Here is a 21,197-nt window from a genome sequence, read left to right on the forward strand (position 1 = left end):
TGGAACTGAAAAACAAACCCTCCCCTTTCCTATCTCCCCCACCCGTCCCTCTCACCATCCTCCAGCGTGGTGATGTTGAGCGGCTCGCTGCTGAAGTTTCCAGGGCCAACACGCGTGTGTGCTTGCACCATGACGCGGTAATGTGCGTACTTCCTCAGATGCGTGATCTGGATGTAGTTGGTTGGTGAGGTGAGGTTCAGGAAGTGACTCGAATTCCACAGGTCCAGGCTATAGTGTGTAATGACCCCGTTAGGCAGCAGGGGAGGCTGCCAAGTCACGTTCACCTCGCTGGGACTGACCGACTCATAAGTGACGCCATACGGAGGACTGCCTGGGACTGAAGAGAGAACACAAGAAGATGCACATTTACTATAATCTGAACAACTGATACTGATACTACAGATAAGTATGTGCGTATTCATGTAGGTGGGTGCATCCGTAAACACACCATCCTCTCCGGACAGCAGGTACAAAACGTCTGACGTTTGGTTGCCATGGCCGTAATGCGTGTACGCCCTCACAGACACATTGTAGTAGGAGAATGGCATCAGGTTCATCAGAGTGACTGTGTTAGAAGACGTGTTCATGAAAGCCGAGTAGGATTCATTCTCGTACAGGACCTCGTAATGTTGGATCACCCCATTGGCTTGTTCTGGTGCAGACCAGGCCAATGTGGCAGTGGAGGGGCTGGTGTCAACCACCGTGAGGTTCACAGGGGGGGAGTCAGGCTCTGGGATGGACAGGAAAAATCCAAGAGTAATCTTTCATTGAATAAAATGTGATTGAAACACATTTAAATCATACAATCTATCTATCTACATAGTAAATTTGATATGATATATTTAATATCACTGTGACTGTGACTTCCATTCACTTACACTGAATTGTGCAATTCAACAAGGTGAAACAGCTGTGTGTGTGTGTGTGTGTGTGTGTGTGAATACAGTTTGTGTTCAGCACTTACCGTCCTCTAAGGTGAGAACAAAGATGTCATCCTCCTCAGACAGAGAGCTCTCTCCCACAGCTGTAGATGCAGCTACACGTAGCTTATAACCAGTATACTTGTCCAAATCTATACATTAGAACAGAAATATTTAGCTGCAGAACTGTATTATACTAATTATAATGGCTGCATAGAACTGTGCAGAAAAGATGATTACTCTACCTGTTATCAATATGCTGGTAGTGTTAGTAACCCACATCAGGGTCTGATTACTATGCAGTTTGAGGCCGTAGACAGTATAATGTGTGATCCTCCCATTGGGGTTAAGTGGTGGGACCCAGCTCACTAGTATCGATGTGGAGCTTATGTTTTGATAGGACACTTGGAGCACTGAGCTAGGGACTAAACACCACATACAGTACAAGACAAAGAATATTTTAGGTTTTACAGGCCTTATTATTTGTTTTTGTTATTTATAGTTAATTGTTAGAAAAAGTGACATGTAAAAAAAACACAGCCTCTTATTTACTTTTGTCTCTAAATGAGCGCTTGACTGAAGGTTGAATGCACATATTGTCACTTTGGATAAAAAAATGTCACTTAAATAAATATAACGTGACATAACATGTGACCACTCACCCTGCTCCCTTGTCTTCTCAGTGATATCTGCTGCTGGACCCTCTCCCACTGTTGTAGAAGCAGTGACCCTGAATGTGTACTCGGTGAAGGGATTTAGGTCTGACACCAGGTAAGACAACTCCTCAGACAAAACTTCCATCACCTCCTCTCTTACTGTTACACCTGCAGCATGCACACACACACACACAGATGGATACACAAGACCACACAGACAGGATTTATAAGCACTGGAACAGGTACAAATGCTTGTATCAAAGGCTCCAGGAAGTTAAAAGAAGCAGGGCTTATTGCTCTCCCACCTGTTGTACCAGAAGCTGCTGCACTGCGTGTTGAAAAGTGGCCTGTAATAGCTGCATCGTGTGTGGACAAGCGAAGCTGGCCTGGTGTCAGGGCCAAAGGGGATAAATCTGAGGTCATATCCCCAGCAGGTGATGGCTTTGTCAGCCAGGGTGGAAGCGTAGCGGTTGGCACAGAGGTAAGAGAAAGTACAGAGGTCCCAGAGACTGCAGAGTCAGTAGATTGAATATTTGTGCTGTTAGAATGGGAAGCAGAAACATAACTGGTGCTGGGCTTTTCTGCGGCCATAAGGTCAGCAGTCGGGTGAGCATCGGTGTTAGTGACGTGGTCAGCAATTCTTTGTCCAGAGTGTGTGAGACTGGAAGCAGTCGCACCAGTGGGCAGTGTGCGATCGGAAATAGTGGCTGTGAAAGTCGGCGGTGATGTGATCAGACTGAGCTCGGCAGATCTCTTACGCCGCCCTGGATTGTTACTGACATCAGGGGGAAGTGTCTCACCTTCATGAAATTCAGTTGAATTCTGAAGGAAGAAAAAAAAATACATGTTATAGTCTGACTGTAGTTTTTGATTTATTCAACTCACAAATAGGATATTTTTGTAATAGTCCCAATGATTATATACATTTGTCAGTTTACAGAGATGTAGATAAAGTTGACCTATTGTTATCCATGACAGTGAGCCAAAAAATTACCTTTTGTAAAGCTAAGAAACTGTACTGTAAAATAATATGTTAATTTATGAGTAGTTTTTATTTTTATATCATAATGAAAGGCATCCTTAAAATTAGAGTGTATTCAATTCCTCTGTTAATTGGATTTTTAGCTCCACTTCATTTTCTTAGAGGGTCATATTAATTGGTATGTCCATCTTCTGAAAACTATCAGTTTTTATACTGTAAACATAAAACTTTTCTTCAATAAGTTCAGTATGTGCAAAGATTAACAGTTCATTTTCCTCCAGCCTGTTCAACTGAACATGTTTGGGTTTTAACACTGAATTTTCAATAGCACTGAGCTGTGATTACATCTGTGGTGGCTATACATAGCTGTGACATCTGGCCTACCATTTCTGCAGTGAGGGTGATGTCCTGCAGCAAAATGTCACCAACGAGAACCTGCAGTTTGTAATGGGTGATCGGACCGTTAGGCTGGGCAGGGATTCTCCAACTCACACGGATGGAAACTGAATCCTCTGCTTCTGCTATCAAGTCCTGCACTGCACTTGGTGCTGCTCACACAAACACAAAAATAGGGCCAGAGAGAATTAAACACAAAGTACACAAAACGCACCTTTATGCATGCAAATACTTATTGGACTTTATTTTGTTATCCTTGACTTTTCGTTAGTTTTTGGTGATGTTATTGTATTGTTGAGTCTGCTTTAATTCTATGAGTATTTATAGGGATTAATCTACTGTAAATTCAAGAAGACATGTGTTAGTTCATTACTTAATGAATGGTCTCACCTTCGGCAGGTGTAATTACATCATCCTGTGCTGCTGGACCCACTTCTCCAGCAGCTTTGGCTCGGACGGCCACCGTGTACCTTGTGTAGGGGGTCAAACCAGTCAGGGCAAATCGTGTGTCTCCTGTGCTGTTCTCATACAAATATCCTGGGGTGAAGAAGAAACAGATCATGTTATGGATTTCTATCAATTTAGAGTTTGAGCTGTCTATAGCATGTTCAAGAGCTAAAACTGAATCACCTGTGGGTCCATAAAGGTAGAGTACGTAGGTGTATTTTCCTGTGATAATGCTGGGAGAGCTCCAGGACACGGAGAGTGATCTAGACGTCATATTCAATATAAAGTTCTCTGGTGCGTCTTCTGGGGCTGCCATACACAAACACACACACACAAATAACTGTTTTTATACATGCAGTGACTATCCTATGCTAATAACAGTGTAATTCACAAATTAAACAAAAGTTCCAGCTTGGTTTGCTTCTTTTTCCACACCTGATTCTGGCATGCGGACCATAGTTGAGGCAACCTGTCCCTCTCCATCAGAGGTGAAGGCAGACACTTCGAAAAGATAGGCAGTATAAGGTCTTAGCTGATCAACTCCTACTGATATGGGCACACTCCAAGAGGCTGCAGGGGGCACAGCAGAGAGGGTGATGGGTGAAGACGATGCTGTTATCTCCAAGGGACTGAGAGTCGCACGGGACAGGATATCAGCTGCATCCTATAAATACAAAATCATAGAGGACATACACAAAGTATATGAGAAAATGTCTAGCCTTATGTTGAAACAGAAAAAAATAAAACATTTGACAATAACAGTTCGGTCAAAAGGACAGTATAATGCAGTACATTGCAGTGAGGCAGTGCACCGGTCATGATGTCCACTGCATTGACCTCCAGCATGCGGACCGTCTGCCCAGTGCGAGCGTGTTTAGCCTTGACAGCAAACTTTGTGATGAGGCCGTTGATGCGGTGTGGCAGGAACCAGGTAACCATGACGGAGGTGTGGTTCTGAGCAAACGCTGTCAAGTTGGTGACCAGGCCAGGGGCTGCAGGAAATGCACACCGAAAATGAATATACACACACATAGATATATAAAACTATATATATACAATTACTGAGATCATTATGCAAGTGCGTGTGGATGTGCTTTAACACCTACGGGACTCAGCGGTCTTTATGTATACAGATTTGCTGAAGGCTCCTATTCCAGCTGGAGATATGGCTGCTACCTAAAGGGAAGGGGAGAGATACAATGAGGTTGGTATTACTCATAGTGATTAATTCATGTTCCTGTCAAAAGGGCAGTCATCGGATCCCGATTCGCTTCTAATCTCAGGCAACGGAACAACACTATGTTAGAGGTGATTGAGTGATCCCAGTAACACGTGAACAACAATGATACAGGTAGCCGGTACAAAGAGTATGTACGAACAAACCTCAGCCTCTGAAATAGATATTTAATCTTCGCGAATATATAAAAAAAAAACCCTGAATAAATTAAAATTAATGAAAAATAAATGAATAATGAAATAAAATGATCACTTAAGTCTTATCATAAGGCAAATGGGGAATTATATCTAACCTGACTATCGCCAGGTGACTTTCTTTCCGCCTTGCTTCCGTCTTGACTCCGCCTAGGATAAGTGAAGCAAGACGGAACGAAATTCATCAAAGCTTTCATTTACCTTATATTTGTACTGGAGCAATATGAAAAACACTGCATATTTAACTTAAATATCAACCTATCAATAAAGAAGAAAAATGTCAGTGTTTTTAGGTAGGCCACAAGGCATTTTCATTTTTTTCTAATTGGATTTAAAGATGTTCCTTAGTGCAAATACTTGTAGAAGATTTAATCTATATTGCTTTAAACAACACTTCAATATGATTAAAACAAGAGTAATTGTGTTGAGAAATGTGATATTACCAATATTACTTCCATTTATTTTCTTATCCATCAAAATCCTTATCTGGATAAACAACTAACATTAAACTAACCAACAATGCAAAAAGTCAAACTCGAATATTAAACAAATGAAAATAACAACTGAAATAAAACATGAAATTACAATTACAAAAGCAAATTGATCTAAATTAAAAACAGGTTGAATCATTCGTATTGTACAGTCAAAAAATTGTTAGGATTTTCTCTCTCTGTAATATCTCTGCAATAAAAATGTAACTGTCCAAAACTTAATTAAAGTAGATGAAGAAAATCAAGCTACAGAAGAGCAAGCCCAACACCTGCATAGGACAGTCTAAATGCAAAATAACGACATCAAAAACTAAGAATTGAATCAATGCCTCTGTGAATGGAATTTTAAAGTTCACATAATAGCCTTTGAAAGATCTCTGTAATGAATTAGTGTGTCAGCGCAGCTTTGTGCATGGCATGTTGGGCCAACACACTCACAGGTGAGATGTAGAAATATGATACACGCACACACGCACACACACACACACGCACACACGCACACACGCATACACGCACACACACACACACACACACAAATACAGAATCTGCAGGTATAATCGCGATGTGTATCAGTCACTCAGTCCATTTAGAGTCCATTTATATGAAGGTCATTGTGGGTTAATGAATTCTGAAAACTAATAAGCATGATCACGTTCAAGCTCAGTGACAACAGACAGTGAAAAGAGCCATGGCGGATCCATAGATCTGTTTACCTGATTAATAATGCAGTCAGGATCAATTACCAGTATTCAGCCAGATCAAGAGAATAGTTTGGTCCGGTGGGATCCGTTCATATCATACAGAATAATACAGAAGGATGGTTTCCAGGAATATGTTTGATATGAGATACACTAAGATTGTTGCTGCTTCGGTGTGTGTCCACTAAAGATAAATATTTAACTATATATATGCTCCCATAGCCAGCAGTAATGGAGTTTAGTCCTGTAAGATCAAGAAAGCTTTTATACTGTTTTTGATGCATCAATATTTTATTGTTTGGCTATGGATTTATGTTGTTTTTTCCCCACTATTTTCCAGATTTTCTTGTTTTGTAAATGTACAACTTTAATCTTAGAAATGATGAGGTTTCTTTGGAATATTACCCCCCTGTCCTGGCTCTGTAATTATTATTGTTTTTAACCTACAATGGCCCTTATAGATTGTTGTAGTTATGTAATGTGCAAAGCAAAGTCCTATCAGCTACACTGTAATGACAATGACGTTTTTAATCTTGAATTGTGGATCCTACCTCAATGTGGTATGTAGAACCTGAGGTGAAGTCAGTGATCAGGGTCTCTGGTATGTCCAGGTACTTGGTCACCTGTGTGAAGGTGGGATCAGGATAGGGACACACCTCCTTGTACCTGCAGGGTGATATACGTTTATTTTTTTAAGACCATCATCTTTAAACTTTAATTTTACATTTATGAGTGCTACAGGGCTGGATCAACAGTAAAAGATTCATTCAGGTGCAAAACTGCTCATGGTGGTAAGAACAGTTAAGAGTAACATAACACATAAGTTGAGTAGAGCAATTACTCAAGTACTGTATTTAATCATAATTTTAAGATACTTGTACCTTATTTAAGTATTTCAGAGTTACAGAATTACCCCCTTAAACTTCATGCATTGTAGTAGAATAAAAATCTAAGAATATTTCATCCTATTTTCATAGCAAATCAACATGCTTAAATACCTTTCTTGAAGGTTTAAATATTCGTATTATTGTACAACATGACCTTTTAGGATTTCCAGAAAAAAAGCCACTACAACAAAAATGCTGCACACACATTAATACATCAGTAAAAACACAATGAAAGGGGACATTTGAAATAGCAGTTACCTTTGTTACCTTAAGTACATTTTGCTGTACCTTTACTAGTGTAAGATTTGGATTACAGGGCTTTAACTTGAAATTGAGTATTTTTAAATTGTAGCATTAGTACATTTACTCAATTAAAGGATTTAAATACTTCTTCCACCCATGAAAATTGTGACATACTGTGCAGTGAGTGTGTGTGTGTGTGTGTGTGTGTGTGTGTCTGTCTGTCTGTGTGAGTTATACAACAACTATGCACACAGAGGCCAACGTTTACATAGAAACTAAGAGCATTTTATACCAAATGTAGATTTCACAACACACTATGCCATTTATTTATGATATTTAATATTTTTAGATATTTATGTTTGTAACACTTCTTTCTTTTATTTATTGGCATTCCCTTTTTCTTAAATTTGGTTTGTATTTTTGGTAATTCTACATTGATACTGACTTGATTACCACTTGGTACTGAAATGTTGTTGTCATAGACAAAGCTCTCCTGGATTGTAGATCCATGCCAAAGGACCAAAATAAACCTTCAATCACAGTTTTTTACCTGATGACATATCCGTCAATATTGTTGGCATCAGAGGGCATGGTCCAGGAGAGAAGAATACCATTAGAGCCCACGGGCTCTCCTTCTAGGCCTGAAGGTGGACCAGGAACTGAAGGCAGAAGAAGAGGAAGTGTACAGAAGAGAAGAGAACAGAAGAATGTCTTTCCACAGCCCATATTCACTCTATCAACTTTGTTCAATACTATTCAGTACAGATATGTTGGTAAATAAAACCTTCTGTATATTAGAAGTCAACAGAATACAGTCTCAGAGTAATTCGAAGAAGAGCGAGCGTGTGTGTGTTAAGTGCGTGACAGAGCGTCTTTTAGGCTCTAACTCTGATGAATAAGGCCTCACACAGCAGTGGCATTTCAGTGACATTCAGTGCAGACCCATTCATTCTGTGGTTCAAAAGCCTGGGCTTAAGTTACCTAAGAGGAATTAAACAGGGAGTATACCCCCCGCCCACACACACACACACACACATACACACACACTAGTTCCTTTCCCTCAGTGTGTGTGTGCTATACAAGGACTAAATTAAACAGCAGAGGGCAGATGAGAACCCAATGGCATTTTAACACCCAAAAACAAAACCCAGGACAACAAATGTGCGTTCATGTGCACATCTCACCACTCTCATTAGTATTGATCATGCGGCTGACTCCAGGGCTGATGTTGGAGGAGGACGCTGCTGTGACCGTTACACTGTATTGTGTCCCCGGACTGACATTCATCACATCAGCCTGTGAAAACAGACAAACCCAGAGTCAGTAATATACTGTAGATCAGTAGTTCCTTAACTTGTGTCTGAAGTTTCTCTATTAACACCACCTAGTCATGTTCCAAATATGTTTTTGTTTAATGATGCTTATACTGGATGTTACATAGCACAATATACAATATTTTTAAAAAGTGGATACTGTTTATATTGAGAATGGGAAAAATGTCCCATCAAAAGTGTGTCTGTCTTTGTGTCTTTGTGTCTCTCTGTCCATCTGTCCGTCTTTTCTCTCTTTCTCTCTCCTTTTCTTGCTCCCCAACCGGTGCAGACAGATGTCCGTCCTCCACAGAGCTGGATCTGTCCGACGTTCCTGCCTGTTATAGGGAAGGTTTTTCGTTGCCACCGTACTCTACGGGGGAATAGTTGGGTCATAAATAAGTTATGATTTGGCACTATAAATAAAATTGAATTGAAAATTGAATTGAATTGAAAATTGAGGCCATGGTGATGCGTTCCTATTGCTTGTTTTGTCAATTATCATTTGGTATTGGTGGTTCTATCAACATTCCAAATCTTGGATATTTTGTTTATTATCACATAAGACAAAATGCAACATATCTTCATAACTGCAAACATGAAACTAGAGTTTTAGGTAATTCTTATTTAAAAAATAGTGGAGCACATGCTGTAACCAGTCAGATAACTGCAACACCCACCCTCTCTCTTTCCCTCCCATTTCTACACTGCCCTCGGAAAAAAAAGGCAAAAAACAAAATAATAATAATAATTGCAGAGCTTGAAAATGTTCTATCAATCAACTAATCATGTGGATTTTGTATTTTTTCCACCTTGATCATAATATCTTTATTTTTTATTTGCTACTCCACCATCTTTCCTATTGGCTGCCGACATCATTACTGTAGGCGACATTGGTAAAATAGAGACATTTTTGAAAAAGCTCCCCAAACAGAAGCAAGAATAACTCTAAATTACTTTGTAAAAATATGCAATAACCCTAGAGGCACTCAGCCTTCTGTTGTGTTTTTTATTATTAAGCCCACTTAGGAATCACCACCAGTCTATTTGAAGAAGAACCTTACATCTTCAGCCATCTGCATCAATATGAATGTGGGTGGTGGTGGATGGATGACAGCTTGTTTCTGCTTGTGGTTGCACTTGTTTGTATCCTTATACGACAGCGTTACAATACAACACCGACATTTGCACCTGTGAGATCAGTATGTTTGGATGGCAAGGAGTCACACTCATATCTTATGTTACATCCCAGAAATATGACCATGCACTTCACAAAAACAGTATAATAGTCTGTAAAAAAACATCTATGTGCACAATGCAGCAATGCCAGATACTGAGTGCTGAATTCTTACCTGTGAGTGTACCTGTCCCAAGCAGAGTGTGAGCAGCAGGATGAGTGAGAAGGCCATGCTAGGTAGCAAAGTTAGCTTTAGTTTAGACACAGCAGGTTAGAGGCCTCGCCAGTGCATCCAGGGTTAGTGCACAATCGTTAGCAGGGGTCTACAGGTAATCCACTGATCTGAACAGGAAAGACTCCAAGTCTAGAAGCTGGTTAGTGGCATGAGTAAAGGTCACAAGGTTAGTTCTCCAGGCATTGGAAATTAACAGCTCTTGTTCCCGAGATATTCCAAAATTTTAAGGGCTAACCGAGGAGGTCCTCTCATTAGCACAAGGCTAACGTTTTCCCTCTGGTCTCTCTCTCTCTCTCTCTCTCTCTCTCTCTCTCTCTAGGGAGCGCTGCTTAAGCAAATGAATGATTTAGGGTTGAGCTCATGAGGCCAACTTAATAAATAATGAGATCTTTTACTCAACTCTGTTTTCTGTGTGCTCTGTGTGTGGTGTGTAGGGTTACATTTTGGGAGGTATCCGACACCTGGCAGCCGGGAAGAGACGGTATGAGGCTGGACTTGGTTGAATGGGAGGAGAGATAATGCATGCATGTTGGTGTGTGCGTTCAATTTGTGCATTCAGTATCATAACTCAGCTGTGAGTCTCCTCCCTTTTTCTATTTACTGATCTTCATAACACTGCATTAATGGTATGCAGGTGAACTGTACTGTTTGGTTGTTCAAGCGTCTACAATGAGTTTATTAGGTGGAGGTATAATTCCAGAAATGCTATTGCATCTAAGCTGTCTGTGTTTCAGTGCGTGTACCTGAATATATCCGCTATGTGCAGGGTGCACTGTGACTTTTCCATGCTTTGGTAGCAGGTTGACTTGGTATTCATCCACACACCCTGCTGCCTGCTCCCAGCGTAGCGAGAATGCACGTCCAGACACATCCACAACACGCAATCCTCGCACGCGGGATGGCACTCATGAAGGACAGGAAAGGGAGAAATGGAGTCAGAAAGGTGGAGAAAGTTTAGAAATGTAATGAAAAGGCAATCAGGGCAGGTGATAATAAGGAGGGGTTGAACGGTGCAGCCCTTCTAATATCATCTACCTGTGGTTACAGTCAGATAGGCAGCGCTCCCCGCTGTCACTCCTCTCACTCTCTCAGCGCTCACGTTGTAGCTGCAGCCATCCAGTAGCCCCTTAACCACAGCAACCCGCTCCTCCTTGGGTATGGTGAGAGTGTTTGTGACTGAGGTGTTGGCCACAGTGACTCTGTGAAAGTCGAACTCTCCAAACGCACTGTCCCAGCTCACAGAAACAGCAGAAGAGTTCATATTGCCTACATGAAGGGCACATAATCCTGCTGGGCCTGGAAAACAATTTTAGCAATTTTACTCCTTTAATTTATTTTTATGTGTAAGAGGGCGTTAAACTCAGAAACTGAGGAATCACCAAAAGCTTTTTTCAATCCTGCTTTCTGAAATACTGTGCAGAATTTAGACCTGTGTGTTTGAGTGTGTCCCTCACGTGTGCTGAACTCTCTGTCGACTGCCTGACTGGTGTCCGAGCCCAATACACTCTGAATGCTGACACCGTAGTCTGACCCTGGGATCAAATCCCGAATCTCATATCTTGTGTCCCGGACAAGCACCTCAATCCATGATTTCCTGTCCACAGACCGCAGGCCAAAAACAATCTGAGAAAAGAAAAGAAATCTCAGGGTCCTTTTCTGGGCTTAAAAAAACAAATCTAGTTTCAATAATGAGCTGCGACAACATGGCACTTATTTTGTAACAATCCTTTATATCTACAAATGTCTCTCATTTATATCTGTTGGTTTGTAATGTGTGTGCATGTAATATGCTTGGTCATTCTTCCTGGCTGTGGCACTGTGGATGTCATGCATCTTTAAAGGGTTGGTAACCAAATCTGTGTGTTGCTAAGTAACCAACAGGTGAGTGCAGAACCTGACGCAAGTGGCCTTCTTTGACCTTGAAATTTTTTTTATAAATTTAGTAATGTGTGTAAGACAAAAGACAAGGATGCACATCATTACACACAGTGTCTGGAAGTTACTATGGTGTCCCAACCTATAATGCCTGTCTCTCTTGTGATTGTTGCTTGGAACTTAACAGGTGCAGTGGTATACATGTCTTACCTTGTACCCCTCCACCTGTCCTGGTGGTGGTCTCCAGGTGACAAACACTGATGTAACTACCTGCTCTGAAAAAGCCACTTCCTGTGGCACCTCTGGGACTGGAAAGAATATTTTTCATGAGCATGTGGTACCACTTAGTCACACATATTCATCGCCATCTGTCACTCTGGGTGATGCACATGCAAATACAGGTTGTAGTGAACTTTTTACATACTTTATAGTGTCTCCTTGAAACCTTTTTTTGCTACAGTTTACATTCAAAATGAAAGTATAATTGAAATTATCATTGCAAAAGCACTGTTCATCAATATTAAAAGCAAAGCACATGATATTGCCTTTAGCTGGTTCCTCTATGCTTCAGTGTGTGCCCCAATTCTATTTTGACAATGATTTATTTCAAAGGACCATCCTACTCCGACATAATATTGTAATGAAATGTTTTCAGTGAAGTGAACTAAGGCTGAAACCAAGTACAGATAAAAAAATAATAATTTCCTTTTTTGTCTCTCATGGTTTACACGGTAACCTGCACTCTATACAGAAATCAATATTTCCTTTATAATCTTACTTTCTTAATCTAATAAGTATTTGCAAATTTCTGCTCTCTTCTAACTATTAATTTCCTGCTACATTCCCTCTCCTTGTGGGCACAAACACAAGCACAACTGATATTTGGTGCAGGCCAGGGTACTGCATATAACTCTTGACTCTTAAACTTACTAGTATGGAGGATCATAGTAGCAGGTTTACTCCTTCTTTCCCCGCTGGTGCTTATCACTTCAATTGTATATTTGCTTCCATAAGCGAGGCCCTCAAAGCTGTAAGATCTGTGAACACACACACACACACACAGCTTTCACACATTAAATAAGCCATGCTGCACTCAGTTATAACAAAAGGAAGTTTTGATCTGGTGATTGTAACTCCAGTCTAATAAAACTGTAATAATTAGTGCACTGGCTGACAGCATTGAGACTGACCCGGCCACCTGCTGAGAAATGATCAATTCTTGGCTGGATGTTCTGTTTTTGATTGACAGGATAAGTCCGCTCGCAACTCCCTTGACCATACTCCAATGAATGCATATGGATGATGTGGTTTTATTGACAAGAGACATCTCCACTGGGCTGGGTGCTGGAGTATACAAAACATTATACATAGTTAGTAACAATAGCAAGAAAGAGCAGTGTGTGTGTGTGTGTGTGTGTGTGCTTTGTACCTGCAGTGATGTTGATGTTGACAGGGGAACTGTCTGTAAAAGACTCCTTCTCTGTTCGTACTGTAAAGTGGTAGAGTCTGCCTGGAGTCAGACTAGAAAAAGTTGCACTCTGACTTTGCACCTTCTGCACCTGTAGCACACAAATGATATGTCCAAAGAGCATTATTATAATTGCTACACTAACAGCATCAGTTGTGAGGAGAGGTTCATGTTTGATACATAAAATCATATGAACTACTGGTCACCATAAATCTCAGGAAAAACACATGCTTTTTGTTTACCATGTGTGAATGCACACAGTTGAGGCAGATGGCCTCGTAGCTGTGAGCCTGTCCTTCAGCCGGATCCCAAAGCAGCTCAATGGATGAATCTGTCACAACACCTTCCCTCACTCTGTTAGGAGGAGCCAGACCTAAAATCACAACCCATACTGTTATTATTCCTTTTGCATACAGATAATACTAATTAACTGTGGTTGGGGACATTTTGAAAAACAGGGGATTAAGTGCTGATGCCTAATTTATATTTTTCTAAAGAGCTGAATAATTGCAGTTATGAAGAAATGTATTTTTTAATTAAAGCAAACATCACACTCATTAAAAGTTCTGAGAACTTATAATAAAACAGGATAAAACAACATGTCAATATGATATATAAACGCTATTAATTCTGTGTTCCAGGCCATCTATCTTATTTAGATTTAGCAGCATAGACAGCTCAGACACATCAACGTCAAACCCCTTTGTTTTGGGTTTGCCACAAAGGGATCTGGCTGCCTTAAAAGGCACAAGACAACAAAGATGCAATATCCATGGTAAAATTTTAACATCCATCTTATAGCTTGAGGTCTGACCTAAATGGTGTCGATCTTTGTGATCACTAAATAATGATTATAATAATTCATTTCATATAATTGCTGCAATCGGGAAAAGAGAAGAAGATGCTACAGTAATGTGAAGAGAAGGTGGTGAGAGGCTTTCTTCAGGTTAAAATACAAAAGAAAGGACCCACTATGTTATGAGATCATTAATGTGAATATCAGCTCAATTGTTTATGCTAACATCTTCAAAAAAGAAGCTTTTCAAATCTGACTAGCAAGTGCATATTAGTATGTGATTTTACTAGCAGAAGTAACTCACTTGTTCTAAAGGGGCGGGTGTAGTAAGGTGGTCCCATCTGCTCTCGGCTTGTGCTGTACACCCTAAGCTGGTGCTCTGATCCTGGACTGAGGTTGCTTAGGGTTATGATATGAACACCAGAAGTAAGGGAGTACCAGTCACATGTGTTCCCACACAATCCCTCACACACACTGTCACACACTCCTGGACATACACACACTTTCACCCCATCAATCAGACCTAGCTGTGGATGCTGGATGTACAGTTGTGCAGAGTTTGTGCCCACTGACAGAGGGACTGCTATCTGAACTGGCATTGGATCTAAAAAGGGGGAGAAACCGAGACAAAGATGGTTTAATAAAACAATAGTCAAGTTCCCATATGAACAATGAAACACAATTTGCTTGCTGTAACATCCCTCCTTTTCAAAACGGACATGGAGGCCAGACTCTACAGTCCTCCTTCTGTCAAATGTGTATAAAAAATGTATCTAAAGCTTCAGCTTCAGCTTTCAAAAATTGGTGAAATCAAGTTACAGCCTGTTTAGCAAAAAATCCCCTCTGTTTGCTTCTATCCTTCCCGTGCAACTCCCCAGGGAAAAAGTCTGGGCAAACACAAAGAGGGAATTTCATTCTAAAAATGTTGTAACTTTGGTCGATACCAGTCGCCACCTCAGACTACTGAGGCCTAATTTTAGCTTTAGCTTTGAGAACAATGTGAGGACACTAACAGCCAAAATACATAGGGAACGGGTGCACACCATGCATCTCCAACAGTAGCATGTGACTGATGCCAGCTTAACTGTGTGCATGTTGAGTTTTTCTAAGTGATAATGCCTTTGTTTCTGCAGGCTTTGGAAACTGTGCTGCCTTACATTGCCTTCTGGTACAATAAAGTATGTATCTTAATTGTTTTTAAACCGATGCTCAGTTTTATGTAGTTTTTAGCTGTGGGAGGGCGGTGTAGCCATGCATGGAGAGAAAAAAATAGACTTGAAGCGCCTCTGCAGCTTCTGTAGCCCAACTGGACATAATGGATGTGCACTGCTGCGGGCATCGTTACATTGAGAACATATCTGGAAGGGAGCTTTCATCGGCCAATATGAACAGGAGGAATAATTACAGCTTCCAAAAATTCTATCAATGTTCATATAGGCCTGAATATTGTTTAAAAGCAGACTTGAAAAACAGGTGAAGCTATCCTTTAAATGCAGAATTATTGTTTCTTTTACCTGTGGTGTGTATAATTCTGGTCCTCTTGCTCTTGTCCTTCCCCCTCAGTGAGACTACTCCAACTTCATAAGTTTGACCTGGAGTAAATGTGCCCAAATTAACACACACAGACTCATTTATCCAGTGTGCACCAGGACTGGAGTGGTTTACCCAAAGTGAGGCTGGAGTGGTGTAAATGAGTGGGTGGGATGTGATATTATAACCATCTGGTGGGTCACCAGGTGGACTGGTCCAGCAGACTGTCAGATTTCCTGTCTTGCTCAAAACCTCCAGACCACTAGGGGGCCTCACCCCTAAGAGGAACAAAAGGTCAAAGTTATTTTGATGCCAGCTAATAAGGGTCAAACTAAAATATCTGCATAACACAATTACACATGCTTTTTGTCTGGACAATGACTGCGATCATACAGCACATTTTAAAATACCTCCATTGTACTTTGGGTAACAAAATAGAGAAAGTTCAATTTATGCAAACTGTAGCCTACGCATAATCATGCAAAAAAAAATAAAAATGTTTTATTTAGTGCGTAATTAATGTTTTTTCAGTAAATGTATGTAGGATGGCCATTACAGCAAGTATCAGCAAACAAAACATTAGTTGATTTGATCAAACTCAGACAATTTATTAAGTTAAAGACATGTCTACTAAACCGGCTGACCAGACCTCTGGTGTGAAGTTTCAGATGTACATCTTATTGAAATTGGAAGGTATAAAATAACGGCTAAATTCCATTTAAAGGCCTGTTACATGCTTACCAGTCTTTACAGTCACAGGTGCTTGTCCACAGCTCTCTATCCCATGCTGGGTGACTGTGTAAACTTCAACCCTGTATTTCCTGTAAGACCCCAGCCCTCCAATCACAGCGGTGTATGACTGCAGCCCGCCCGCCTCAGATAATCTGGAGATGTTGGTCATTCCAACTATTCTCTCTTGTTTTGAAGACACGTCCATATAGCGCACAACAAATCTCCATCCAACATTGAACTGTGCATCTGTTAGCATCCAGTGGACACTAATCTGACTGATGGTAATGGGGCCAACAGTGATATTTTGAGGAGGAAGAGGTCCTGTAAGAAGGGGATAACAGAAGCATTTAAATTTAAATCTGTTAGCCTAAGATGTTGCTTGTGTAACTTATGTGTGTGGCAGGTAGTCCGCAGACTCACTAGTATATGCAGTCCGCGTTTGTCCCAAGCTCCAGGCGGAGCCATCTGAGTGAGAGGCTCGAAGGGTGAAAGAGTAGACGCTCCCTGGAGATAAACCTGCCACAGTTACCCCTCTGGAGGAGAGGGAAATAGGGACCCTGACACTTTTTTTAATGCTGCCCTGGCTCTGTGCGCCCTTTTTTTCCTCCGACTTCCTGCTTCTATCTTCACCTTGACCTGACTGTCCATCATCCTCCTCTTGGTACTGGAGGAATATCTCAAAAGATGAGAGATTAAGAGTGTTCAAGGGTGAGAGGTCCCGCCAACGTAGCTCTACCTGCTGCTCTGTCACCTGACCCAGGTCGAAAGAGAATGAAGCAGGGACAGAAGGGGCTGTGAAAAGAGGGTAGACCAGAGAAACATCATAGCAACTTGACCAGGAAAGAAGTTCTCAAAATTTCATTAAAATGATGTGGATTGGGTGAACTAGTAAGTGCTTTTCATTACTTTTATTACGGATTACTTAGATCATGGGTTGTGACGTTACAAAATTATAAAAAAAAAAACAATATTTTAAGGATAACTCCTCAAAATGGTCAAATAATGTATGTACAGATAATAAAGGTATATTGCAAACGTTATTTACTTTGGCAATGGCAGATGAAGGGTAAGGGGATGTTACAGAAGAATGGAGTGAGAAAGTATCCCGGTCCTGTGGCATTCCTCTGAAGGGCAAAACAGTCCGTCTGATTGGCTGGCAGTAGAGACATCATAGTGTTTGTCAGATTATAGGCTGAGCCATCAGACCAGAGAGGATGCCCCTCCTCCTGTGGGGTGACAGAAGAGAAACATCATACACAGTACAGTAGAAGTGTCAACAAAACTCCTCTTTAAGGAGTAACTGCTGCCATCAAGCTTTTTCTGTTTAGAAAGTAAACTACTTTGCCAGGAAATCTGTGGTCTTACTGGTCTTTGATTTAGTAACAAAGGATACATGTGAGGACCATTTTGTCTAGATAGGCAGGTTTTGAAAGGTTAAAATATTTTTCATAAATAAGATATGTATTTTCTTAAACTCTTCTATTACATTTCTTTAATCTATGAAGTGCATTAACATTGTCTACCTCAGTCTCAAGTAAAATATCATAATCATAATTCTCAGTAGAAAAACATTTGTAATTTCCTTTAGTAAAGGTTCCCCTAAAATGCAACATATTTAAAAATTTTTGTTTTTTTCCAAGATGAGCACACTGCAGGAGTATTCTTGAATGTTGACAAAAAGGAGTTAGTTTAATTATATTAATACTTTACTATACTACTCCTCCATATCCTCCAAGACCAATTTCTGTATGATTTTGACATTGATGCTGGACAGAACAACTGTTGAAGTCCTACAGGGTAGAAAAAGCATCCAGTGTTTTGTAAATATTTAATCAAAAGATTTTGATTTCATAAAAGTTGTTCATGAATATTCATGAAAATCCCCTGTTGTAATGAAAGGTTATTACATAATACATACAGAGCAAATTCTAAAAAAAAAAAACGTTCACTACTCTGACAACACATTAATTATCTATTATGGCTCTTACTGAAAGGATGGAAAGTAAAATATATATTCCCCTAGCTACCACTCCTTAAAATGCATGTTTCTTCAATAAGGCTACCTGCTGGTCATTGAGTCCGGTCCATAGCAGCAGCAGGCTGTTGTGGCTCAGCAGGTGAGAAGAGACAAAGAGCAGATCTTTCAGGGTCTTCAGGTCAGCCAGATGACTTCCAGCTGCAAGGCCTCTGCAGCTGTGTTGGGCATCACTCCAGGACAAACCTGTCCTTCTCACAGTGTAGCAGCTTCTCCCATTGGCCAACCAGTCAGAGGGGCAATGAGCTGGAGACAGAAATGTTATCATCAACAAATACAAACAGATTCCACCCTGCCTGCATTCAGTTCACTTGATCAAGTTGTGATTGTGGTGAAGAAAATGTGAATAAAACCTGTTTCCATGCCACTGCTGATTCTCTGCTTCAAGGTCAAATTATTAAGGTGTTTGAGGATTGTAGTCACCACAACTTTGGCCTTGAAGCGTGTGCCAGGCTGGAGACCTTTCACTGCGTACTGGGAATTTGCCTCAGATGAGTTTACGTTGAAGATGTGTGTCATGGATTGGGTGTGAGTGTATAGACTCAAGGTGGATAAGCTTTGTTGTGTGTGAAGTTTCCATGTCAGGAGAGCAGTAGTCGTCGTGCTGTATAAATGAAGGGAGGACAGGGAGACTGGAACTGCACACACATGCAGAAGGGAGAGAGTAGGGACAAGATGAAAAATGTTAACTTCAGTAAGCATCATGCCAAACACTAATCATGCTATTTTTCTCCATCGGTACTGTGGCATTCAGAGTTCACACACTCACTGAAGTGAAAAGTCTTTGCCTCAAGTGTAATAGCATTTTTGCTGGCTCTTAGCGTGATGTTATAACCCCTGTGGTCCTCAACCAGTCGCAGTGACATTTTGCAGTCAGGGGAGCATGCTGAATGAGCAATAGGCTCCACATACACCTGCAGAGATTTGACAATTCATTTAGTTGAGTTAAATAAACTTAATGAAACTGAACCAGCGTATAAAACGGCATTATCCCCTCGTACTAGTGTTCTTACCAGATGGTTGCTTGCAGTTCTGCAGGTGACTGTGTATGTGTCTGAATCTTTAGTGGATGGGAAGGACTGAAATACTAGTTCAACCTCAACTGGGTTTAAGTGCTGTTCACAGGTCAGCAACACCACCTGAGGAGGAGGAAAGCAATGTGTCACAGAAGCCAGAAATCCTCTGTCTCTTAAATACAATTACAATAAACCTGGGAAGACACAGAAGTACGATTGATATTTAATCTAAACTTCTTTACAGAACACTAAAAGTTTCGTTTTTCTTACCTGGTACAAACCAGCAAATAACCACAGACGCTCTGTTCCACCCATTGGAAAATATCACTCCATCTCTTTATTCCTTCCAGCAGTCACTGATCCACCTCACGTGGATACATACGGTCACTATCAAGGCGAGAAACAAAGGGTCCTGGCTGTGCTTTCAGGCATTGGCATGCTCACAAATACACCCGAGACACTTACCCATGTGCTTAAACATCGGTTGTGGAAAGTCCCAAACTATTTTGGCTCGCTGACGCAAAGATTGAGCGTCAAAAACTGCATATAACGTCTTCTTTCTTTTTGGACCAAGCTGTCTGAAGTTCTAGGGAGCTTGTTTTTACTAGTTTTACTCAGAGGCTGGACTTTGAATTTAGCGCGCACTCAAGTCAGCTTTCAATGGCTGTTTCCCCCGATAAGCAAAGTCTTATGTGAAGGAGAGAGAGAGAGAGAGAGAGAGAGAGAGAGAGAGAGAGAGAGAGAGAGAGAGAGAGAGAGAGAGAGAGAGAGAGAGTTTAAGTTCAACCCAATTTGTTCTGGCTCTTTGTTGGGATAAGAGCAGTTCACCATGGCAACCATGGGCACATGGCCACTCCAGAGCTGGGCTCCTGAGGAGAGATGTGGTGGGGCTTTGTTGGAAATTGAGATGTGCTCAGTGGGTAAAGTCACCAGCTTCATGCCTCTGGATGACTTACAGCCAGTCAGTAAGAGCAGACTGGTCTCAGATTTAGTTTTCATAACCTCTAAAATAAGCACGGGCTACAAATTGTTCATAACAGTACAGTGGTGAGAATGGCTTGGCTCGGATGTGGGGTGTGGTGGAAGCTCTGGACCATGTGGAATGACTGGAATGTGGAAGAGAAATGATTGACAGACACAAAGCTGAGTCCACTGAGGGGTTCTGTTATGAAGAGTTGACTCCCACACAGCAATAACCTCTCAGAGGTGAAACACAAACACTTGTCAGCACTACAAATGCTGAGCGTGTGTGTTAAATGAGGTTTTGAGAAGGAGACCCTTGAAGGGTGTTTGAAAAGGACACACTGCAGGACAGTCTTACAATAATTCAAACAAAGATCACTGTTAAATATTTTATTCCCCTACTTTACATCATAATACAGAAACTAGAATAGAGCAAGGGTCAAATTTTAGAAACGCATTCAACTTTTCTAAGGAAGCAAAGCTTTGCATAACACTTTCATTTGTACAGAGGCTAAATATATTTCCTAAGACAAACCAAAACAGTATTTGAACCCAACAGCAGATATATAAAATACCACAACTTCTGTGTCAACATGATATAAATTGTTCATATGCAATAGGATATGAGGCTTATGGCATCATACCATCACTTGAAAGCCCTACAAAGCTGACTGGGTTGGCACAGTGGGACTTAAAGGAAAATAAAGACTAAAGTGCAGACAAAACTACTTGAAACTCTGACTCACATCAGTTATTTTCAATATCTTTCAATTACAACTACGACTCAGGGTTAGTGTTTTAAAGTGTACTATAGTGACAAATAAAATGAAACATGGCTGGTTTTCATGTTCTGTGTGGACCCTGATATGTACCTTATGTGATTACATGTGACAAAACTGAATGATTGAT

At 40.8% G+C, this 21,197-nt stretch overlaps 1 protein-coding gene across 1 annotated transcript in view; it reads right to left on the reverse strand.

The window, feature by feature from the left end:
* ptprq (protein tyrosine phosphatase receptor type Q) overlaps positions 1-19,640 on the reverse strand; it is a gene marked incomplete at its 5' end in the record, with an annotated part of 37,468 nt that extends 17,828 nt beyond the window's left edge. The window contains 33 exons of the mRNA XM_083916553.1: positions 56-337; positions 449-730; positions 965-1,072; positions 1,166-1,345; positions 1,583-1,744; positions 1,882-2,398; positions 2,949-3,106; positions 3,345-3,491; positions 3,585-3,710; positions 3,837-4,065; positions 4,194-4,393; positions 4,508-4,577; positions 6,573-6,687; positions 7,702-7,810; positions 8,336-8,447; positions 10,617-10,777; positions 10,909-11,169; positions 11,328-11,496; positions 11,959-12,056; positions 12,679-12,785; positions 12,939-13,092; positions 13,178-13,307; positions 13,459-13,589; positions 14,317-14,616; positions 15,527-15,820; positions 16,284-16,595; positions 16,695-17,066; positions 17,320-17,500; positions 18,338-18,555; positions 18,663-18,947; positions 19,079-19,223; positions 19,323-19,448; positions 19,596-19,640. Coding sequence (XP_083772679.1) covers positions 56-337; positions 449-730; positions 965-1,072; positions 1,166-1,345; positions 1,583-1,744; positions 1,882-2,398; positions 2,949-3,106; positions 3,345-3,491; positions 3,585-3,710; positions 3,837-4,065; positions 4,194-4,393; positions 4,508-4,577; positions 6,573-6,687; positions 7,702-7,810; positions 8,336-8,447; positions 10,617-10,777; positions 10,909-11,169; positions 11,328-11,496; positions 11,959-12,056; positions 12,679-12,785; positions 12,939-13,092; positions 13,178-13,307; positions 13,459-13,589; positions 14,317-14,616; positions 15,527-15,820; positions 16,284-16,595; positions 16,695-17,066; positions 17,320-17,500; positions 18,338-18,555; positions 18,663-18,947; positions 19,079-19,223; positions 19,323-19,448; positions 19,596-19,640 — 6,286 coding nt within the window. The remainder of the gene's footprint in view (positions 1-55; positions 338-448; positions 731-964; positions 1,073-1,165; positions 1,346-1,582; positions 1,745-1,881; positions 2,399-2,948; positions 3,107-3,344; positions 3,492-3,584; positions 3,711-3,836; positions 4,066-4,193; positions 4,394-4,507; positions 4,578-6,572; positions 6,688-7,701; positions 7,811-8,335; positions 8,448-10,616; positions 10,778-10,908; positions 11,170-11,327; positions 11,497-11,958; positions 12,057-12,678; positions 12,786-12,938; positions 13,093-13,177; positions 13,308-13,458; positions 13,590-14,316; positions 14,617-15,526; positions 15,821-16,283; positions 16,596-16,694; positions 17,067-17,319; positions 17,501-18,337; positions 18,556-18,662; positions 18,948-19,078; positions 19,224-19,322; positions 19,449-19,595) is intronic.
* Positions 19,641-21,197: the final 1,557 nt, after the last annotated feature.

The sequence above is a fragment of the Echiichthys vipera genome, assembly GCF_963691815.1.
Source record: "Echiichthys vipera genome assembly, chromosome: 7".
Classification (NCBI taxonomy): domain Eukaryota; kingdom Metazoa; phylum Chordata; class Actinopteri; order Perciformes; family Trachinidae; genus Echiichthys; species Echiichthys vipera.